This window comes from Prionailurus viverrinus, unplaced genomic scaffold (genome assembly GCF_022837055.1).
Source record: "Prionailurus viverrinus isolate Anna unplaced genomic scaffold, UM_Priviv_1.0 scaffold_45, whole genome shotgun sequence".
NCBI classification, from domain to species: domain Eukaryota; kingdom Metazoa; phylum Chordata; class Mammalia; order Carnivora; family Felidae; genus Prionailurus; species Prionailurus viverrinus.
In genome coordinates, this window is record NW_025927610.1 from 808,597 (window position 1) to 830,473 (window position 21,877).

A 21,877-nucleotide genomic window follows, 5' to 3' on the forward strand; every position below is an offset into this window, starting at 1 on the left:
TTAGGTCTCACTGAATTCCACAGGAACGGGTACGTGCTCGTGTCTCCGACAAATCACCCGCTTTGGGTCAGGCTTCCCTTCTTCTGGATTCCCACAGAGACTCTATAGCGAAGGGCGAAAGTCCCAACAAGAGGGGCCAAAGCACACAGAGGACGAGGGCTATCTGGGGCTTCTGGTAACGGACAGACTCTGCAGGCTCTGCTGGAGATGTGGGTCCCCCTCGGCGGGCCCGGGTCCTCCCGGGGACACGCGGGCGACACCGGAGGACCGGCCGTCCCCGGCAGGCCCAGGACAGGACCCCTGCTAGAGGCGTGTGCCCGCGCGCTAGCCCCTGCGCGCTCCCGGCGCCCCGCCCCGTGACGTCACAGGCCGCGCCGCCGAGTGCGTCATCGCGGCGCGCCGCCGCCGGGAGCTCGGCGCGGAGGGACTATGGCTGAGGTGGGCCGGGCGGCGGTGCGCGACCCTGGGGAGCTGCTCCCGGGGGGCTTCTGGGAGGCGGTGGCCGTGTGGCTGGAGAAGCCGCAGGTGGCCAACAAGCGGCTGTGTGGCGTCCGCCTGGAGGCCCGGCGGAGGGCCGCCCTGCCCCGGGTGTCGCCCCGCGGCCGCAGGCCCAACGCGGGCCCCGAGCCGGAGGAGCCGGGAGCGGCCGGACGGGGTCCGCGCCCCCCCGAGGGGGGCCCGGGTCGCGGGCCCGAGGAGTCCCGGCACCGGCGCCAGCAAGGGGAGGGCCCCGGGGAAGCAGCCGCGGCGCCCCTGCTCGTAGAGGGCCCCGGGCAGCCCGACAAGGCAGGAGCCGGGGAGGGCGATTTCTCCGCCTGGGATCTGGATTCTCTGTGGGACGATTTCTCCCGAAGCCTCGCCGGCGGCAGCCACGAGTTGCTGGCCTTCCTCACCGGGGCCCGTGCGGGATCGCAGCCAGAGGCGCCGAGCGAGCTCGACGTGGTTCTCAGAACCGTCATCCCGAAAACAAGCCCGCTCTGCCCGCTTGCTGCTCCGAGGAGAGAAGTTGTCGTGCAAGGTAGGAGTGCTTCCGGTAGCGAGGGGTGCCGGAGATCGAGGCGGACGCCAGTCAAAGCGGCAAGGAGAGAGACGGATTTTAATTACAAATATATTATTGCAGTAGGGAGAGGTGTGGGGCCTGAACTGAGCTCCACCTGCATTTGTGCGGAGTTGACCGGCGTTTGAGGGGGAGAGGGCGGGAGTAGGGAGGTGGTGGGGGGCTCCGCAGAGTGAGAGAAGTGACAGTTAAGGAAAGACAGAGGATTGGGGTGAGTCCGTGCCCCTGAGGCCTTCAGATGTGGACTTCAGCGTTACCAGATCGGCTTCGCTGCAGGGGAGAGGCAGTGCTCTTCTACAAGGAGGGCCGGGTTTTTTGTTTTTTTAAGTTTATTTTTGAGAGCGAGAGCACAACGGGGGGAGGGGGAGAGAGAGAGAGAGAGAGAGAGGGAGGCACAGAATCGGAAGCAGGCTCCAGGCTCCGAGCTGTCAGCACAGAGCCCGCTGCGGGGCTCGAACTCACGGACTGCGAGATCGTGACCTGAGCTGAAGTCGGACTGAGCCCCCGCCAGGCGCCCCAGGACTGCCGGCTTTAGGACCGCTTTCTCCCTTGTGCGCCTGACACCGTGCAGGCTCGGGATGCAGCAGTGAATGGGACATAGGAGCATGTCTGACCTCCTGGGCGCTGTGGTAAATAGAGCGAGGAAAAGCCATGGGAGAGCAGCAGCCTGCTGATTTTTTACTGTTTTTCTTGATTGCTTCTGCTAAAATGCTGACAAACCGTTGAATTGATTATCCCTGTGTCCCGCTCCCCCAGATGTCCTCAACGGAACCGTAACATTTTTACCTTTGGAAGAAGATGACAAAGGGAACGCAAAGGTTGAGACAAACAACGTGTATCAACTCCGGCTCGGTCGGAGCAAAGAAGAATGGTAAGAACCGAATAGTGGCTTCCCCCTCCGGCACTTTGTTTCCAGGCGGGTGTTTGAGCAGCTGCAAGATTCAGGCCCCTCGAGAACTGAAGGGGCAGCTCCGGTGTGAGAACCTTCCTGGGAGACTTTGTCCCTTGTTGGCCCCTGTGCGGGGGTGGGGCGGTCACCGCCTGGCCTGAGTCTGTGTTCTTCGTGTTCCGTGAAGCCTTGAGAACTGGTAGCAACCGGTTTTAGCGTCCAGGTCAAAGATGCAAATCCTTTCATTTTATTTCTTGCAACTTGGGAACTTGAGTGAGTGTCAGCTCCCTTGTTTCCTTCCTGCTGAGGCTCCCCCATGGTTGGGATGGAGTGGGTACCCAGTGGTGCTTCCCACATGAGTGGTACTTGAGCAGGACCCCCTAGTTCCGTGTGGCATTTGGGCCTGTCCAGCAAGTGTCCAAACACCTGTTTGGTGTTTTTTAAATGACCGAGTCAGAGGGAGGGTAAATTCACTTGCTGCTCTGCCGCTCATGTTTTCCTGAGAGCCCCATCGGGAGAGTACAGATACTTTCCAGAACAGCCTTGAGGATTGTGTCTGTTTCATCAGACGGGGCTTTGCACGTGGCTTTGTAGAAAGGAGAGGAGTACAGTGGGAAGCCTGGTTTTGCAGTCAGAAAGGTCAGAAAGGGCTGGGTTTCCCCATTAGCAGTGTGGCCTTGGGTATGTCGCCTCTGTGGCTCCCAGTTTTCCCGTCTGAAATGGATTTAATAACTCTTGAACCTCTGAGGAGGGGCCTAGGCTTCCTGGGGACCCGTTGCAGGCAGAGAAGCTTGCTGGGAATTCTTAGGACCTGGGTGAAGCCTCTTTGTTTTTGTTTTTTGTTTTTACATTAAATATAATTTATTGTCAAATTGGTTTCCATACAACCCCCAGTGCTCATCCCAACAGGTGCCCTCCTCAATGCCCATCACCCACCCTCCCCTCTCCCCCACCCCCCATCATCCCTCAGTTTGTTCTCAGTATTTAGGAGTCTCTTACGGTTTGCCTCCCTCCCTCTCTAACTTTTTGTTCCCCCCTTCCCCTCCTCCATGGTCTTCTCTTAAGTTTTTCGAGATCTACATATGAGTGAAAACATATGGTATCTGTCTTTCTCTGCCTGACTTATTTCACTTAGCATAACACCCTCCAGTTCCATCTGTGTTGCTGCAAAAGGCCAGATTGCATTCTTTCTCATTGCCACGTGGTATTCCATTGTGTATACAAACCACAATTTCTTTATCCATTCGTCAGTTGATGGACATTTAGGCTCTTTCCATAATTTGCCCATTGTTGAGAGTGCTGCTATCAACATTGGGGTACAAGTGCCCCTATGCATCAGCACTCCTGTATCCCTTGGGTAAATTCCTAGCAGTGCTATTGCTGGGTCATAGGGTAGGTCTATTTTTAATTTTTCATTTTCATTTGTTTCCATATATTTTTTAACTTCTTCTCTAATTGCCTGGTTGACCCATTCATTCTTTTGTAGGGTGTTCTTTAACCTCCATGCTTTTAGAGTTTTCCAGACTTTTTCCTGTGGTTGATTTCAAGCTTCATAGCATTGTGGTTCGAAAGTATGTATGGTATGATCTCAATTCTTGTATACTTATAAAGGACTGTTTTGTGACTCAGTATGTGATCTATCTTGGAGAATGTTCCATGTGCACTCGAGAAGAAAGTATATTCTGTTGCTTTGGGTTGCAGAGTTCTAAATACATCTGATCCAATATATCATTCAGGGCCCTTGTTTCTTTATCGACCGTGTGTCTAGATGATCTATCCATTGTTGTAAGTGGGGTATTAAAGTCCCCTACAATTGGGGCGCCTGGGTGGCTCAGTCGGTTAAGCGGCCGACTTCGGCTCAGGTCATGATCTCACCGTCTGTGAGTCCGAGCTCCACGTCGGGCTGTGTGCTGACAGCTCAGAGCCTGGAGCCTGTTTCGGATTCTGTGTCTCCCTCTCTCTGACCCTCCCCCGTTCATGCTCTGTCTCTCTCTGTCTCAAAAATAAAAAATAAACGTTAAAAAAAAAAAATTAAAGTCCCCTACAATTACCACATTCTTATCAATAAGGTTTCTTATGTTTGTGATTGTTTTATGTATTTGGGGGCTCCCGTATCTGGCGCATAGACATTTATAATTGTTAGCTCTTCCTGATGGATAGAGCCTGTAATAATTATATAATGCTCTTCTTCATCTCTTGTTACAGTCTTTAATTTTTTTTTTTTTAATGTCTTTATTTTTGAGACAGAGAGAGACACAGCATGAGCAGGGAAGGGGCAGAGAGAGAGAGGGAGACACAGAATCCCAAATGCGCTCCAGGCTCTGAGCTGTCAGCACTAGAGCCCGACGCCGGGCTCGAACTCATGAACTGTGAGATCATGACCTGAGCCGAAGTCGGACGCTTAATCGACTGGGCCACCCAGGCGCCCCTCTTGTTACAGTCTTTAAAGTCTAGTTTGTCTGATATAAGTATGGCTTCTCCACCTTTATTTTCACTTCCAGTAGCATGATAGATAGTTTTCCATCCCCTCACTTTCAATCTGAAGGTGTCCTCAGGTCTAAAATGAGTCTCTTGTAGACAGCAAATAGATGGGTCTTTTTTAAAAAATCCATTTTGATACCCTATGTCTTTTGATTGGAGCGTTTAGTGCATTTACATTCAGTGTTATTATAGAAAGATACAGGTTTAGAGTCATTGTGATGTCTGTAGGTTTCCTGCTTGTAGTGATGTCTCTGGTCCTTTGTGGTCCTTGCAACATTTCACTCACAGAATCCCCCTTAGGATCTCTGGTAGGGCTGGTTTAGTGGCGATGAATTCCTTCAGTTTTTGTTTGTTTGGGAAGACCTTTCTCTCTCCTTCTATTCTGAATGATAGACTCGCTGGATAAAGGATTCTCGGCTCTACAGTTTTCCTGTTCATCACATCGAAGATTTTCTGCCATTCCTTTCTGGCCTGCCAAGTTTCAGTAGATAGGTCTGCCACTAGTCTTATCGGTCTCCCTTTATAAGTTAGAGCGTGTTTATCCCTAGCTGCTTTCAGAATTTTCTCCTTATCCTTGTATTTTGCCAGTTTCACTGTGACATGTCATGCAGCAGATCGATTCAAGTTCCGTCTGAAGGGAGTTCTCTGTGCCTCTTGGATTTCAGTGCCTTTTTCCTTCCCCAGATCAGGGAGGTTCTCAGCTATGATTTGTTCAAGTACACCTTCAGCCCCTTTTTCTCTCTCTTCTTCTCCTGGAATTCCCATGATAATGGATATTGTTCCACTTGATTGAATCACTTAGTTCTCTAATTCTCCCCCTCGTAATCCTGGATTTTTTAATCTTTTTCTCAGCTCCCTCGTTTTCCATAGTTTTATCTTCTAATTCCCCTCTGTCTCTTCAGTCCACGCTGTGGCTGCCTCCATTCTATTTTGCACCTCATTTGTGGCATTTTGTAATCCATTCGGAGTATTTTTTAGTCCCTTGATCTCTGTAGCAATAGATTCTCTGCTGTCCTCTATGCTTTTTTCAAGCCCAGCAATTAATTTTATGATTATTATTCTAAATTCTTGTTCAGTTATATTGCTTAAGTCTGTTTTGATCAATTCGTTAGCTATCACTTCTTCCTGGAGTTTCTCTTGAGGCGAATTCTTCCGTTCCATCGTTTCGGCTACTTTTCTGTCCCTTTTGCCTTTTAAAAGCTTGTTGTGTGCTCTGCCCGTATGAAAGGAGGGTCCCACGCCGTCCGGGGCCTGGCCCTTCAGGAGGTTGTTACTTGCTCTCTGTTGTTGTGACTTTGGTTATTTTATTTCCTACTCATAGTGATGGTTTGGACCCTCCACCAGGTGTGCTTTGATTCGTTCCTTGGAGTAGCCCTGGAAAGGAGAACTGACAGACAGGAGACGAAAACACGCACACACACACAGAACAAACAAACAAGTAAACAGAAACAAAAAACAAACTAAAAACAATCCAAAAGCAGAAAACCAGAAACACCGACTACAAGTAAAGAACAGGGTGGAGGTGCTGACGGAAGAGAACAGACAGAGAGAAGTGATGGGAGTGGGGGGGGGGGATAAACATTGACCAGGCAGAGAGACTAAAAGGCTTAGTCCAGAGAGAGAGAGAGAGAGGAAAATAAGGAAGGAGGCGGGGAAAAAGAAAGGAAGATACAGTTACCCAGACAGAGAAACTGTACGGCTTGATTATTCCAGAGAGAGAGAAAGGAGCGTAAAGAAGGAGGCGTGGAACACGTGTCAAGAGAATGCGTTAGATTTGTCTGTTTAGACAGACCAATAACCAGAGTAACCAGCCTGGGGGAGGGAAGAGATGAAGAGGAGAAATGGGGGGGTGGGCAAGAATATATCTCTATATCCAGAAGTGACGTAGGGTTAATCCAGGCAACGCTGCGTCGCTGGGCTGGGGGAACCGTCCGCAGGGTCTGTCCAGCTCCGGGAGATACGCGGTCACCCGGTGCGGAGGGGCGTGGTTTGGTGTAGGCTGGTCCCGCCTTCACCGTGGGCCCCAGGACTGATCCCTGAGGCCCCACCGTGCTGGTGGTTGTGGGGTGGGGGGGGACGGCGATCCCCCAGTCTCTTCTCCACGGACCCGGTAGACCCCGTTTGAGTCGTCCTCACTGTGCCACGGGCACAGATGGGGCGGTCCTTCTCGCTCCGCCAACTCCCCTGACCCTGCGCTTGGCTGGGATTCGACGTCCCGCTCCGTGTGCTCTGGTGCTGGGGAAGCGCCTCTCCATGCGGCCTGATACGTGGCCCCAGCTGGCCGTGTCTGTGCCCCCGCACTTCAGGGAGGACCGCCTTCTACTGTGGACCTCCCCACCAGCCTCCCCACCGAACCCCGGGGGTGGCGGACGCAGGCGGGCTTTGTCTGTTCCCACAGCGCTCCAGGGAGGGGGCCGCTTTCTCCTACTGCGGGCTGCGCCCCTGACCGACACCGAACCCGCCGGCTCCCCTCCTCCCCGGGTGCGTGAACAGGGAGCCGGCCCCGGTCCGATGAAAGCCCCACAGTTAGAGATGGGACCCCTCTGAGTCCCAGCCCGAGGTTTCTCTCTTGTCCAGATGCAGCCCTACGCTTCCCCAGCCGTTCTTTGTCTTCCCTTTGTCTCTCGCGAGAAGGGGATCCCTCCCCTCCGTGCCTACACGGCCCGTTCACAGTCACCCACTTACCGTTTCTCAGGTTTCCCCATTTTCTTCCCGGTAGTTTCAGTCTCTTTTCCTGCCAGACTCTTGGGGTTCAGAGTCCTTTGGCTTCAGCACTTCTTTGTTTGAGAGACTCAGGAAGCGTGGATCCCCTTGCTTCTCGGCCACGTTGGCCCCCCTCCTCGAGAACCACGGGTGAGGCCTCTTTGAATTTTCAAGAGACTGCCCGAGGGACCTGGCCCCAGGCCCTTGCCTCAGCGGGCGCAGGCGCCTTGGGGAAAGCCATGTCTCCCGTGGCGGCCGCCTGGGGTGCTGATGGCAGAGCTGTTCGGTGAGCGCTGAAGGCTCCTGCTCGGGTCTGTTGTGAGGGCGCCCAGCGGGGCCCGGCCCTGGCAGTGCCCCGTGCGGGTGATGCGTCGTGGTCACGTTCTGGGCTGACGTCCCGAACACTCGGGCTCGGCTGCCCGCTCCCCGTCTTTCCAGGTGGGCATTTCCTGTCCTTGCCCCACCGGGCGGCCGTCCCTCACATCCCCTTGGGCACTGGGACCAGATACCGAGCATCAGTTGAATGGCAGTTGGTGGGGCCGCCACACGTGCTCCCCACCGGCCCCTTCCGTCGCGGCAGTGTTGGCGTGTGCCCGCCGTGTGCTCAGCACTGGGTAGAGCGGTGAGCGGGTCTCGTGGGGCGACACATCTACACGCTGTGCCACCAGGTAGTGCTGAGTGCCGCGAAGTACCATAAAACAGGTGAAGTGGGTCTCTGCCTTCCCTAACGAGGGGACATGGGAACAGTGTCGTATCCGGTCCACGCAGGGTGCGTGGGGAATGCCTCCGAGGAGGGGATATCGCACGTGAGGCCTGAGCGGATGAGGGAGTAGCCGTGGGGACTCTGGGGACACCCAGGGAAAGAGCACGAGGCCCAGGGAAGAGCAGGGAAGGGCCTGACAGGGTGTGCGGGCCCCAGCGGGAGAGCTTCCAAGGTGAAGGGAGTGGAAGAGGGGTGCAGCCCGAGTCCCGCCCAGGCTCTCGCCGCATCGTGACCTCGCGGGGGTGCATCTGTCGTGGAGAATCGGGGCCTGTTACTTAGGAATGACTTGTGTCCCTCCGACACACACGCTGGCAAAAAGCCTGCAGGTCCCTGCTCCCTCTGGGGCAACTGGCCGCTTGCCCTTGTCCCCTCGCGCCCTCCCCAGCCCTGCCCCTCTCATCCGGCTGCCTGTGCTTCTGCTTACTCTCAGGGGCCCCTTCTCTCTCTGCCTGACCAGCTCCGTGCTGCTCTCCCCTTTATTGTGCCGCCAGCGTTGGGTCCTCAGAGGGGTATCGTGAGCTTCTGCTCGTGTGTTCACGCAGACGGTGAGGGCCTGCCGTGCGGCCTGTGTGCCGTGGGTCCCCGCACCCGGAGCTGCGGGCTGGCCTGGGCCCCGAGACACGCGGAGACAGTGAACCTGTGAGCTGCCCGGGGCTGTGCCTGTGCTTAGCTTTGTGACTGAGCACTCAGCTCTTGGGCCAGTGAGTCTTAGCGACCAGTGTGCTCGCATTTGAGTTGCCCTTGTGAAAATGTGGAAGATGGGAATGGGAGGAGAATCCTTGGACGTCGGGAAGCTGGCTAGTCAGTGTGTGAGGCAGACGGTAAGAGGGGCTTTGTTGTTGGTCGTCGACCCTTGTGATGGGATTCGTGGGATGGGCAAAGGCATCTTTAACCTTGGCGGCAGGAGAAGAAGTCTTCCTGCTTTTAAAACGTGCGTTTTTCTCCATTGGATGAAAGTTCTGCAACTCGTCCCAGATTTTTGGGTTTCAGGTCAAATCGTTGTGTGAAGGTCAAATAGCTGTGTGACCATGCCCTCTACTCTTGGGGGAAACGGTTAACGTACAAATAGGACTCGAAACCCGCCCTGCTTATTCATGTTTCTCTTATTTTTAAAGGTTCATATCTGTTTCAATTTTCTGTCCAGAAAGATGGCATTCAGACGGAACTGTTTATCCCAAACCCGCCTGGCTGGGGGAAGAGCTGCTGGCCAGGCTGGCCAGGTGGTCTGTGGGGAGCAAGAGAAGTGGGTTTAAAAGCACCCTGTGCCTCGTTTCCATCATCGAATACAGCAAGACTTACCAGGCGCTTAAGGAGAAGCATAAAGACATGGTCAAGGTAACTCTGGGGAAAACATTTGCGACTCCCTTGTTCCGATGGGTGGCGGTGACCAGACAACAGGTCAGGCGGGTAAAGTCGTCTCTGCCTAGACCTTCCAGTTTGTCCCGACGCAGACATCACGGCGGAACATACCCACTTACGGGCCCCCACTGCAGGCAGGCTGTACTTCGACATTCGTGAGGATGCGAACTGCGAAAATATTGACAGATGTGTTACGGAGAAGGACCTTTTTCTTTTGCGCTTTGCCAATTTGTTTCCAAGCGAATAAAAGGGAACATTTAATTGAAAATACTTAAAGATTAGTTACTAAATTGCCACATTTCCTTAGGATGTACTTAAGGATGTTTAAGGAGAATATATAAAAACTTAAAGTACGAAAGCATATATTTTCCGAAAGGAGATACATCTCAGATCACGTCTATCACTGCATATTGAAGACATAAAAAGAAGGTAGCAGCGGACGTCTGTGTTCACACCCAGAGGAAGAAATAAAGCGTCACTAATGGGGCTGAACTTCTCTTGTGCCCTTGCCAGGGTCCGGCCCTGTTCCTGGAAGGAACCACGACCTGTCCTTTCCACGTGTGGTTTTTTCTCAGTTACCTGTGGTCGTGTAACAGGATGCCCCAAAGGTCACAGGCTGGAGGCAGTGACCGTTCATTAGGGGACCTGGCCGACCCAAGCTGGGGACCCTCCTCTTCCAGATGCTGGTCTGTGAGGCCTTCATTATCTTACTAACTGTTCGGTTCTTTCAAGAAAGGACCTTCTGTTATTCCAGCCTTTGAAATTGTCCTGAGTCACGCAGACTGCCCTGCCTAATCCCCATGCCTAGAAACAGAATCCAGAACAGGACAGAACGTGTAACCTTGTCGTTGGTGTTGCCTCTTCTGCCAGATGTCCTCTGCACGTTGCTAGTTTCGACGATGGGGTGTCCCGCTTGTGCAGCTGGTGTCGCGCAGCTTTGAGAGCACCTGACCGTTGTCCTGTGTGGCGGCTGAGGTTTTCCCCTCAGGCTTTGTCCCTGCTTCACAGATAGGGAGATGGGGGCCAGCTGACAGCCAGTCACCAACAGGCTAGAGGGCTAGAGCTCTGACCTCCTGACCCTTTTGCTCTCCTCGCCCGGTGCCTTGCTCATTTTCCTCATCTACCTAAACGTCAGGGATGGCATGGCCGAGAGCTTTCCCCTGAGGTCCTGTGGTCTCACCTGAATGTCTTACGTGTGTTGTCCTTGTTGGAAAATCCTGCCTTGGACGGCATTGCCCTTGACGGGTCCTGTGATGCATCCAGGGTACAAGTTTTATGTGTCTTGATGCGGATCTCTTACTGCAGCAGAGTGATCCTAAGTGTCTGCTTTGCAATGAGCTTATTTTTTTAAGTTTTACAGCCTGACGAGTTTGACTTGTGCCTTATGGGGATACTTAAGTATAGCAAGATGGCTAGGTGCTGGGAGAACAATTTACGTACGCTCTTACCGATTTCTCAGGTGTGGCCTGAAGTTACTGATCCTGAAAAGTTTGTGTACGAAGATGTGGCTATTGCTGCCTACCTGCTGGTAAGGACCGCTGTCGTCATCTAGGCTCCTGTGGGGCGGGGCAGGGTTGCCACTGGCAGAAGCTGTCAGCGGGGAACAGCACGTACCGAAGGGAACAGCACGTCTCGAATTCCCTACCTTGGGGCGTGTCTGGTTCTGCTTGCCAGGTCGGTAACAGGTGCAGCGGTCGGATTTTGCGTGAGTGAGGCATGAGTCTGAGTCGTGTGAAGCCGAGCTGCGGGGACTCCAGCTTGGCAGGTGCCTGCTTGATTCACCGTCGCCGTGGACACGCTGGGTGGCCCTCGCTGCCGGCGGGGCCCATGTGATAGGCACTTGCCTTCCAGTCCTGAATCTTCCCTTAGCTAGCTCACCAGTCTTGATTTTAGACTAGATAATTTCCAGTTTCCTTTCCTCTGTGATTCTCATCGCCCGTTTAGAAACAGCATATCTTGCTTTGATTATCAAAGTAGATAGTCTCGAAGAACATAGAGAAAGCCCGAGGACACCAACAAACGATAGTCTGTAAAGCTCTTGCCCAGAGACGACCACTTTCCCGCGGACTCTTGATGGAAGAAGAAAGCTTCGACGCCCGCACAGCATCAGGCAAGAGCAGGGGCCGACACCCCTTCCGCTCCCTCCGCTCGCCTGTCCGACACCCACACAGAAGCCCAGGGCCACAGACGAGGCCTCTCTACCTGTTGTGGAAACGTGATTTGTAATCCCACATGGGGTTTGTGTCTGAATTACTCTTGGAAGAAGTGAATCAGGAACTGATTGTTTTTGTTTTGTTTTGTTTTGTTTTTTTAAATTAGGTTCTGTGGGAAGAAGAAAGAGCTGAGCTGGGCCTGACAGCCAAGCAGTCCTTTGTTGACCTAGGATGCGGAAATGGGCTCCTGGTTCACATCCTGAGCACCGAGGGGGTAAAGTGCACTTCCCTGGCCGTTTTGGCTCCTTTTCTAAAGTGTCTTCCGGTCCAGCACAAGGGCCCTTGAGCCCTTTCTCTGCCGGTACGAGCCGCATCCAGGCTCTGCCTGGCGGTCAGACTCGTGACTGAGGAGAGCCGGCGGCCCTCGCGCCACGTAGAACAGGGCTCGCGGGCGCGCACGGCGGTTTCTGCTGTCAGGTGCCTCTTCGGGACGCTGGAAGGGAGTGGGAGGGAGTCAAGGCACTGGAAGGGAGTGGAAGGCAAGGTGGATTCTGCCCTCCAGAAGCTCGAGTCCAGCTCGGAGGACAGTTTTTACACTGTGATGTAACACGGCCATACCGAGTCTTGCACCATTTTCTGGACCCGTGAAGTAAAGGCAGGAAGTGCTTAGAGCAGCCCCCGCCTCCGGGAGCGGTTCCGCGTAAGTGCGAGCCACGACCCGCCCAGGCTGGTGCTTCCAGCTGGCGTCAGCCTTCCTGTGGAGTCGCCGAGCAGAGTCGCCTTAGCTTGGCAGCTTCACACTTCGTCACGGGGACCACGGCTGATTTGTTTTTGTTTTTAATGTTTATTTTTGAGAGAGAGACAGAAAGCGTGAGTGGGGCAGGGGCAGAGAGAGGGTGACACAGAATCCGAAGCAGGCTCCAGGCTCTGAGCTGTCCGCACAGAGCCCGACGCGGGGCTCTAACCTAAACTGTGAGATCATGACCTGAGCCCAAGTCGGATGCTCAACCGACTGAGCCCCCTAGGCGCCCCGCCCCGTGAGCTGATTGAGCTGATTTCTTCTGAGGGTAGCATTGTTTCCTGTCTCAGAGACGTTCTGTCCACAACTGTAGGAACTTAAAACGGGGCTGTTACAATGTACCTTTAATTGCTCTATAAAAAAAACAAGGTCGTGGCACCTGGGTGGCTATGTTGGTTAAGCGTCCGACTCTTAATTTGACTCTTAATATTGTCTCGGGTCGTGATCTCACAGTTCGTGAGTTCGAGCCCCATGTTGGGCTCCGTGCTGACATCTCGGAGCCTGCTTGGGATTCTCCCTCCTCTCCCCTCCCTCTTTCTCTCCCTCTATCTCTGCCTCTCTCCCTCTTGTACGTGCTCTCTCTCTCAAAATAAACAAAAATTAATAACAAAAATAGAAAACTGAGTTTGTAATTCTAACAGCTGTGCCCAAGTTGTCTGTGGGATGTCGGCACATCAGGTGGTGACTGCAGGCTGGTGGGTGAGGAGGACGGGGTTCCTTGTGCATCCCCTTCTCCCCCTGACTTAGAAATAAGCACGGTTGCCCTGGAGAGCTGGCGGGCGCGGGCACGGCGTGCCTGGTAAGGAGCAGCTGAGGAGGACGAGCCTTGCCTGCCGGCAAGCTGGAGGGGCAGACGTGCTGGGGTCTGCACTTGACTCTGGGGCCCTGGCCCTGGACGTGTGCCCGCTCCTTGACTGCATTTCCCCTTCGTGAAGACTCCCGGTGACCCTTAGCAGGGCACAGGTTCTTAACCTGTGCCTTGCAGGGGCGCGAGTGTCTGTTGGCATTGCCGAGAAACCGCGGGCGCCTTAACCGCGGAGGTTGAGGGTCTCTTGTGCTTCACGCCGGTGGCAGTACCTGCAGAGTCGGATCTGTTCTCGCCAGTTTGTAATAATGCGCTGCCGTTAACCTTAGATTTCTGAAACTATTTCAGCACCCAGGCAGAGGGATCGATGTCCGAAGAAGAAAGATCTGGGACGTGTATGGACCGCAGACTTGCTTAGAGGTACTGGCTTTGTTCACTTGCTTGAGCCCAGCGGGTTGTCCCCCGGTGACCCTTGTTTTGCCGAGTGTCCAGGGGCCTGGTGCGTGTTACCCAGTCCTCACACGGGGCCAGGTGTCCATCCCCTGTTGTCCCCGCCACCCTCAGGGCAGGACGCACGCATATCTGTTTGTCCCACCTCCTGTTCTCGACTGTGTTTTTGGATGACAAGTTACGTTATGTAAATCTTTGTGCAGAAATCTTAGGTAATAAACCTTAATCCACTTAAGATAAATCTGTCATAGGCTGAACTTTAAAACTTTTTTTTTTTTTTTTAACATTTATTTATTTTTGAGACAGAGACAGAGCACGAACAGGGGAAGGGCAGAGAGAGAGGGAGACACAGAATCTGAAACAGGCTCCAGGCTCTGAGCTGTCGGCACAGAGCCCAATGCGGGGCTCGAACTCACAGACCGCGAGATCATGGCCTGAGCCGAAGTCGGATGCCCAACCGACTGAGCCACCCAGGCACCCCTAAAACGTTTTTAATGATACTGTCATGTTGGTTTTCAGAAAGGTTTTCTTTCAAACACTTTCATTTCAGGCAGAATTTCGCATGCCGTAAGATACGCGTTCAGGAAAACAGAAAAAACTAGAGATTTGCGTGTTTACCAAATATTTGAGTGCTGTCTTCCTGCCAGGCAATCTCAGGTGTTGATGCACATGCTGCCCTCACGGGGGTGGGAGGCACCCCCAGGTACAGCGTGGGTACAGGGCACCAGCTGTGACGTGTGGAGCAGGGTTGAAGACCTGAGCGGGGCGGGGAGGGGGAAGGTGCCACTGCGGGGCAGGTCCTGCTGTGTGCGTGGTGGCCCCAGGAGGGCCGCCCTGCAGGAGGGCTGGTGGTGAGAAGTCCGGGGAGAGAAGGTCAAATGCAGCCGGCTGGGGGGCCGTGGACAGGGGCGGCACGTCTGCTCTGAGCCCGTGACTGTGGGGTCAGGGTGAACCCAGGTCACTCCCGCCTTGCTCTGGAGTAGCTCCCTCGCCCTGCTACCAATCAGAATGTGTCCCAAGGGGGAAAGTGACCGGCCCCCTCAGCACTCCCACGTCAGGTGCGGATGGTGTCGGCGTCTGGTCGAGGCCTCCGAGCTGGCCGGCCGGCGGGATGCTCAGCGGTGGGGTCCACGCCCTTCGCTCCTCCCCGCCACCCAGCTCTGCTCAGCTGCCCCGGTTGCCTCAAGGCCTTCGTCCTGGACTTAAATGCAGGGTGGGACAGGACACGGGTTCTCCTCCCCAGAGGGCAGAGCGCCGACAGGACTCTTCCTGTGTTGATTTCCGGGAGAAGAGCTTGGCGCCCCAGAGCTCACGGCCTCGGCAGGTACTCTCTCAGCCCTCCCGTGGCCCCGCTGCCCTCGTGAGGCAGGGCTCAGCTCTGTCGTTCCATCTGCAAATAGGAAATAAAACGGACACCATTTCTGTATTTTTCTCTCTGCCTCACTTTTAAAGTTGAATAATATTGAAGAAGATACTGCAAAAAATAAAAAGGGTTAGCCTCTGGAGGGAGGTTCATTGCAGGCTTCGCTCATGTTTTCCTTGTATGTTTGTGTTTTGCTTTGTAATGTATGAATTTGCACTTGCTTATACATTCATACATCAAAATAGGTTAAAACGTTGAGAAAAACCTCAGGTTGGAAGAAAGTTGAGGAGCCGGGCGACGGACTTGGGGGGGCTCTGCAGACATGCAGACCGGTGCACACAGACCATGCGTCACCTGGTCAGTCAGGCTCTGGGTTTAGTGCGAGGCCGATGAGCAGAGCCACAGGAGTTACGTGGTTGGTTTCAGAATTCCCTGTGTCCCTGTGTTCTGTGAAAAAGCGGAATAATTTCTTTGGGTAAGAAGTTCAAACAGCAGTTGAACAGGCCCTCTGTTTAGTCGTGACCCTAGGACAGAGCTGGCTGGCATGAGGTGCCCCTTGGAGAACGGGGAGAAGGTTCTAGTTCTTTATTTGAGGTTCCCCAGCACCCTGACTTTTCTGTGGAGGGGGAAACTGCCCCAGCCCACTCATTCCAGGCCTGCTCAGAAGGTTCTGGGTTCTAATCTCATGTGGATCTTCTTGTTACACCTGGACCTTCAGTCGTCGTGTTGAGTCCTGCCTGTTCTCATGTGCAGCGTGAGGGTGGATGCTGGCCACGTTTCTGCTACACCTGCCGCAGGGGAACACAGCCAGAAATGAGCGTGCTTTTGTTGGCGCGTATGAGTGTTTGTGTATACGTCCTTGGTGTGTGAGTCGTTGCCACGAACAGGGACAGTCTGTACAATGGCTGAGCACGAGTTTACAGCTTCTTCCAAAAACCCTATTTGGCTGTAAGCAAGAGACTGTTAAGAAAAAAACACTAGTTTAAAGAAGTTTTTTTAATGTTCATTTATTTTTGAGAGAGAGAGAGAGAGAGACAGGGCATGAGCGGAGGAGGGGCAGAAAGAGAGAGGGAGACAAGGAATCCGAAGCAGGCTCCAGGCTCTGAGCTGTCAGCACAGAGCCCGACGTGGGGCTCGAACTCAGACCACCAGATCATGACCTGGGCCGACTGAGCCACCCAGGCGCCCCAAAACACCTGTTTTAAATTTTTTTTTTTAAACATTTATTTATTTTTGAGACAGAGAGAGACAGAGCATGAACGGGAGAGGGTCAGAGAGAGAGGGAGACACAGAATCCGAAACAGGCTCCAGGCTCTGAACAGTCAGCACAGAGCCCGACGCGGGGCTCGAACTCACATGCCGCGAGATGGTGACCTGAGCCGAAGTCGGACGCCCAACCGACTGAGCCACCCAGGCGCCCCAAAACACCTGTTTTAAATTTTTTTTTTTAAACATTTATTTATTTTTGAGACAGAGAGAGACAGAGCATGAACGGGAGAGGGTCAGAGAGAGAGGGAGACACAGAATCCGAAACAGGCTCCAGGCTCTGAACAGTCAGCACAGAGCCCGACGCGGGGCTCGAACTCACATGCCGCGAGATGGTGACCTGAGCCGAAGTCGGACGCCCAACCGACTGAGCCACCCAGGCGCCCCAAAACACCTGTTTTAAATTTTTTTTTTTTTAAACATTTATTTATTTTTGAGACAGAGAGAGACAGAGCATGAACGGGAGAGGGTCAGAGAGAGAGGGAGACACAGAATCCGAAACAGGCTCCAGGCTCTGAACAGTCAGCACAGAGCCCGACGCGGGGCTCGAACTCACATGCCGCGAGATGGTGACCTGAGCCGAAGTCGGACGCCCAACCGACTGAGCCACCCAGGCGCCCCAAAACACCTGTTTTAAATTTTTTTTTTTTTAAACATTTATTTATTTTTGAGACAGAGAGAGACAGAGCATGAACGGGAGAGGGTCAGAGAGAGAGGGAGACACAGAATCCGAAACAGGCTCCAGGCTCTGAACAGTCAGCACAGAGCCCGACGCGGGGCTCGAACTCACATGCCGCGAGATGGTGACCTGAGCCGAAGTCGGACGCCCAACCGACTGAGCCACCCAGGCGCCCCAAAACACCTGTTTTAAATTTTTTTTTTTTTAAACATTTATTTATTTTTGAGACAGAGAGAGACAGAGCATGAACGGGAGAGGGTCAGAGAGAGAGGGAGACACAGAATCCGAAACAGGCTCCAGGCTCTGAGCTGTCAGCACAGAGCCCGACGCGGGGCTCGAACTCACATGCCGCGAGATGGTGACCTGAGCCGAAGTCGGACGCCCAACCGACTGAGCCACCCAGGCGCCCCAAAACACCTGTTTTAAATTTTTTTTTTTTTAAACATTTATTTATTTTTGAGACAGAGAGAGACAGAGCATGAACGGGAGAGGGTCAGAGAGAGAGGGAGACACAGAATCCGAAACAGGCTCCAGGCTCTGAGCTGTCAGCACAGAGCCCGACGCGGGGCTCGAACTCACATGCCGCGAGATGGTGACCTGAGCCGAAGTCGGACGCCCAACCGACTGAGCCACCCAGGCGCCCCAAAACACCTGTTTTAAATTTTTTTTTTTTTAAACATTTATTTATTTTTGAGACAGAGAGAGACAGAGCATGAACGGGAGAGGGTCAGAGAGAGAGGGAGACACAGAATCCGAAACAGGCTCCAGGCTCTGAGCTGTCAGCACAGAGCCCGACGCGGGGCTCGAACTCACATGCCGCGAGATGGTGACCTGAGCCGAAGTCGGACGCCCAACCGACTGAGCCACCCAGGTGCCCCCAAAACACCTGTTTTAAATAACATGTCACATGGATCACAAAACGTCTTAATTGTGTTATGATGCTGTATAGGAAGGGGAACTGCTACAATTTGCTGTGTTCAAGATGTTGATGAAACAGGCCTCGAACTGTGATGATGGCGGTCGTGAACTGTAAACCACGTGTTTGTTAATGCGGGCCATTTAAACAGAAATACACGAATTTTAATGTGTGTGTAAATAGAAGCGCAGATGCTGAATTTAAGAACCAGAAAGATTGTAGAATTCAACTTCTACTTTCGTATACATCACGTCTGCAAAAGGCACGTGGTTCTGTTGTCGTAAGGAACGGCCTTGGACGGGAGTGTTGTCCTAACGTCTTCCCGCTTTGTTCTGGCCGGGGGGTAGCAGGTGTGCCTACTTCCCTCGGGGGGTCGTTCTTCAGTTTTAAAACAAGGAGGATTTTGAGTGGTCCGTGTATCTTTTTTGTCTCCAGCTCTTACCGACAGACCTGCTATTGGGCCCGGACTTGAATCATGGGTGACGGTCTGCTGCTTAGCAGAAAGAATAGGGTGTTTATGTAAAGTTCTTAAATCACAAAACGAAGCTGTTTTCAGCCTAATTACAGAGGTTATCAGAACGGTTAACACGCCTCCTCAGTGGGATTTTACTTGGCCTCTGAGTGTTTATAAAAGATAATCACGTGATAGCAGCATATTTGTTGTTTCTACGTAAACTCTGGCCGTTTTTCTGGCCTCACCCCTCACTTTTCACGGGTCTGCTGCAGCACGCACCTTGACAGACTGGAGGTGTGGGATACGTTGTGGTTCTCAGCAAATCAACTTCAGGCCAACTTGCTTCCACTTTCTTGCCCCCGTATTCTGCCCACGTGGAGACAGTTCCTGTGTCCCCTCTCCTGTAGCTCCAGTGTATGTTCATGTAGAGAAGCACTCTTTTTTTTTTTTAAGTTTGCTTATTCATTTTGAAAGAGAACGGAGGAGGGGCAGAAGGAGAGAGAGAATCCCCAGCAGGCCCTGCGCTGTCAGCACAGAGCCCAGCTCGAGGCTGTGTATCACGAACCTTGAGATCATGACCTGGGCTGAGATCAAGAGTCGGACGCCTCACTGACTGAGCCACCCACATTGTTAAGGATCCGAAAGATTAGTAATCAGCGTTCTTAGTTTCTCTAGTGATGATGCTGTAAGTTGCTGTGTTTCATGCCCCCTGGGCAGACGCGGGCCCTGTGCTCAGGGGAACGCCTGTACCCATGGGGCCCCGAGGGGCTGAGGTCACCCCAAGCAAGCTGCGGTTCCTTGGGGCCTTTGCCTCAGTAGCTCTGTGCTGCTCTACTAAACAGTGGTCTTATCTTGTGTTTTTCTTTTAGGAAGGTGCAATCACACCCAGCGATGAGACCCTTTTCCCTGACGTTGACTGGGTAATTGGTAACCATTCCGATGAACTGACACCGTGGATACCTGTGATCGCAGCCAGGTGAGTAAGTGTGCCGCACAGCAGGGCGGGCGGCGGGAGGGATTTTGTTGCCTAAACCTCGCTGTCCAGAAGTAGCCACTTGGGGCTGTGGAGCACTGGAGACGGAGCTCGTTCGGACTGTGGGGATGAGAACGTGCCGAACGTGCTGGTTTAGGCTTAGATTCTGACTGCTTCTGAAAAAAATTTTTTAAACGTTTATTTTTGAGAGAGAGACAGAGCGTGAGCCAGGGAGGGTCAGAGGGAGAGGGGGAGACACAGAATCCAAAGCCGGCTCCAGGCTCTGAGCTGGCAGCACAGAGCCCCACGTGGGGCTCGAACCCAGGAACTGTGAGATCATGACCCGAGCCGAAATTGGACAACCGACTGAGCCACCCAGGCGCCCCATCTAACTGCTTTATTTTACTGTTTGAGATATGGCTAGAAAACATCAAAGTACATCTGAATAGTGCTGACGAAAGCTGACCATTTCTGCAGTATTTCTGTCCAGGGAGACAGGTCATGTTTTGGAAGTTATTTTCCGATAACAGGAGTGAGTGTCTCCATAGGGAAAATCTGCCAACACAGAGACGCCTCACAGCAGTACTGATGTTCACAGAGGGGGGGCTGCGCCCGTGGCCGTGCCTCTGGGTCGGCGGGGACCTTGTGAACACGCAGCTTATGGTGGCGGCCCGGGTATTTTGTTGCCGTGGCTCCTGATCCAGGCGTCTCGTGAACTGTTTCAGCTCTCGAGGAGCAGTGTAGCTCACGGAGCAAGTCTTAACGTAATCTTTCTCGTGCCCGCCTCTGAGATCTCGCTCCCAGCCGAAATCCCAAAACACTTTGGGAAGTTTTACGTTTCAAGTCAGTAAGAACAACGCAGTGGAACGCACTTTGTACGGGCAGTTAGGCTCCTGGTCCGTAGGAGGGATAGACCACGCTGTGTCGTCTCTGGGAGCAGAGCGAGGGACAGCTCGAGCTCGGGCTCTGCTCCGGAACAGCCAGGGGGAGCAGATGCTTCTGCTTTACCGCGGTGCACGATGGCCACGTGGCTCTGTGCTGAGTGTTCTTGTTTTTGGGATTGTTTTTGAAGGTCTAATTACAGCTGCCGTTTCTTTGTCCTTCCCTGCTGCTTCTTTGACTTCGTGGGGAAATACGCCCGGAGGCAGAGCAGGAAGACTCAGTACCGAGAGTATCTCGATTTCGTGACTGAGGTGGGGCTGGCCTGCGGGTTCCACGTCCAGGAGGACTGCCTGCGCATTCCCTCCACCAAAAGGGTGCGTCCTGACCGCTTGGGGCGTCCTAGGTGGCCTCGGTGCGGCGTCGGCCTCTGGGGGGAGGGTCCGGGGCCGTGTCGCAGAGCCACAGGGGACCCCGTGATGTTTGAAAGCCTGTGCCGATTCCGGCATCTCGGACGCTGGCGGGGGTCAGAGGGCTCGCTCTGTCCCCGCGACCCCCGCTTTGAAGGCCTTCTGGCAGTTCCTTCCCCAGGCGCGCAGCAGCGCTGCAGGGAGCCCTCACCGAATCCTCATTTCCTTCCCAGAAACCGTGAGTGGCCCTAGGGGACCTTCCCAGAGTGGGCGTCAGCCGGACTCGTGTGGAACGTCCTAAGCTAGTTTGTCCGAGGCTGCTCACCACCTCCGGGGTCCTCGGGTTTCCCAGTCACGGGCCGAACCTGAAGTTTGGTTCCAGGTTCAGAGCGGTTCAACGTCTCGTTCCGCGCTTCAGTAATTCCGGTGTACCTGCGATGCGATTTGCCCAGGCAGGCACCGCCCCTGCCACAGTCTGTGACCGCAGCACACGTGCCCCCTGTGACCCTGCCAGCGGGCCAGTCCCCTGGAGAAGTCGAGGGAGGTGCCACCGTCAGCCTGTGTTCGTGTTAGTAGCTTCCTCTTATCAGACTCTGTGGCTGTCAGGCTTCTTACCATCAGCAAAGCGCAGAAACCCGTCATATCCAAATCGTGAGTTTGATCGCTCGATGTGGCACAAAGGATCCAGGGCAGGTTTAGGTGAACTCCCGGCCCTGGCACCGCCTGGCCATGAACTCCGCGGCACATTGCACACCGCATCCGTGCCCTCGTCTGTCCAGGGGGAGGGGGGGCCCTCCTGGGCTCGTCTCACAGACTAGATAGAACGGTGCCTTCATCTAAGGGCTCCGTGGTGGCCGAGAGGGGCCCATGATGGCCGCAGGTACGTCATTGCTGCCGATGCTGCCACTGCTCACGTCACCGTGAGAGCGTTCTTGGGGACCCTGCTTCAGAGGCACGATGTCCTTCTCCTAAATGCCCTCTGCCTTGGCAAACCGCCCTGCTGAGGCTGGGATCGATTCTGCCAACTGCTCGAATTCGGGTCACGCGGGTGGGTGTTTGCACTGGTCTTTCCAGTACTAGTTGCTGGAGACCATGCACCGGTCCTTAATCTCTCTGAGCCTCAGCTTTCTCGTCACCCTGTGGCTCTGGGGGCAAACACAAGAGCAGATGTCCACAGGTGGCAGCTCTTTGGTGAGGACTGGTCCTGCCCGGCACGTCAGGGGACGGGCCCCGGATCACGCCTCTGGCAGGTGGCAGAGCCGGAGAGCGGTCAGGGGTGGCTCTCGTGTAATTAGACTCGCTGTCTTTCGTTGTCCCTAAGCTGGCTGTGTGGTTCGTGGCCAGGAGGAAGTCCGGAGATGCCGTGCTCGGGGCAGCATCCTTGCCCAGGGGCTCCAGTGCGCGGGCAGCCGTCGTCATCCTGTGTGGACGTGCAGGAAGGACAGTGCACGGAACGGACGCCCGTGCCGTGCCAAGTG

General features: G+C 54.0%; 1 protein-coding gene across 4 annotated transcripts in view; it reads left to right on the forward strand.

The window, feature by feature from the left end:
- Positions 1 to 401: 401 nt before the first annotated feature.
- TRMT44 (tRNA methyltransferase 44 homolog) overlaps positions 402 to 21,877 on the forward strand; it is a 31,549-nt gene continuing 10,073 nt past the window's right edge. For 3 of the 4 annotated variants that reach the window (XR_007149714.1, XM_047847233.1, XM_047847234.1), the window contains exons 1-8: positions 412 to 1,018; positions 1,814 to 1,928; positions 9,009 to 9,228; positions 10,712 to 10,780; positions 11,572 to 11,679; positions 13,358 to 13,429; positions 19,007 to 19,113; positions 20,183 to 20,366. Coding sequence is in view for 3 of the 4 variants with exons in the window: in XM_047847233.1 (XP_047703189.1) it covers positions 430 to 1,018; positions 1,814 to 1,928; positions 9,009 to 9,228; positions 10,712 to 10,780; positions 11,572 to 11,679; positions 13,358 to 13,429; positions 19,007 to 19,113; positions 20,183 to 20,366 (1,464 nt within the window). In the remaining variant the exon portion in view is untranslated. Of the gene's footprint in view, positions 1,019 to 1,813; positions 1,929 to 9,008; positions 9,229 to 10,711; positions 10,781 to 11,571; positions 11,680 to 13,357; positions 13,430 to 19,006; positions 19,114 to 20,182; positions 20,367 to 21,877 lie in introns of all 4 variants that reach the window. The other variant, XM_047847235.1, reaches the window with a different exon arrangement.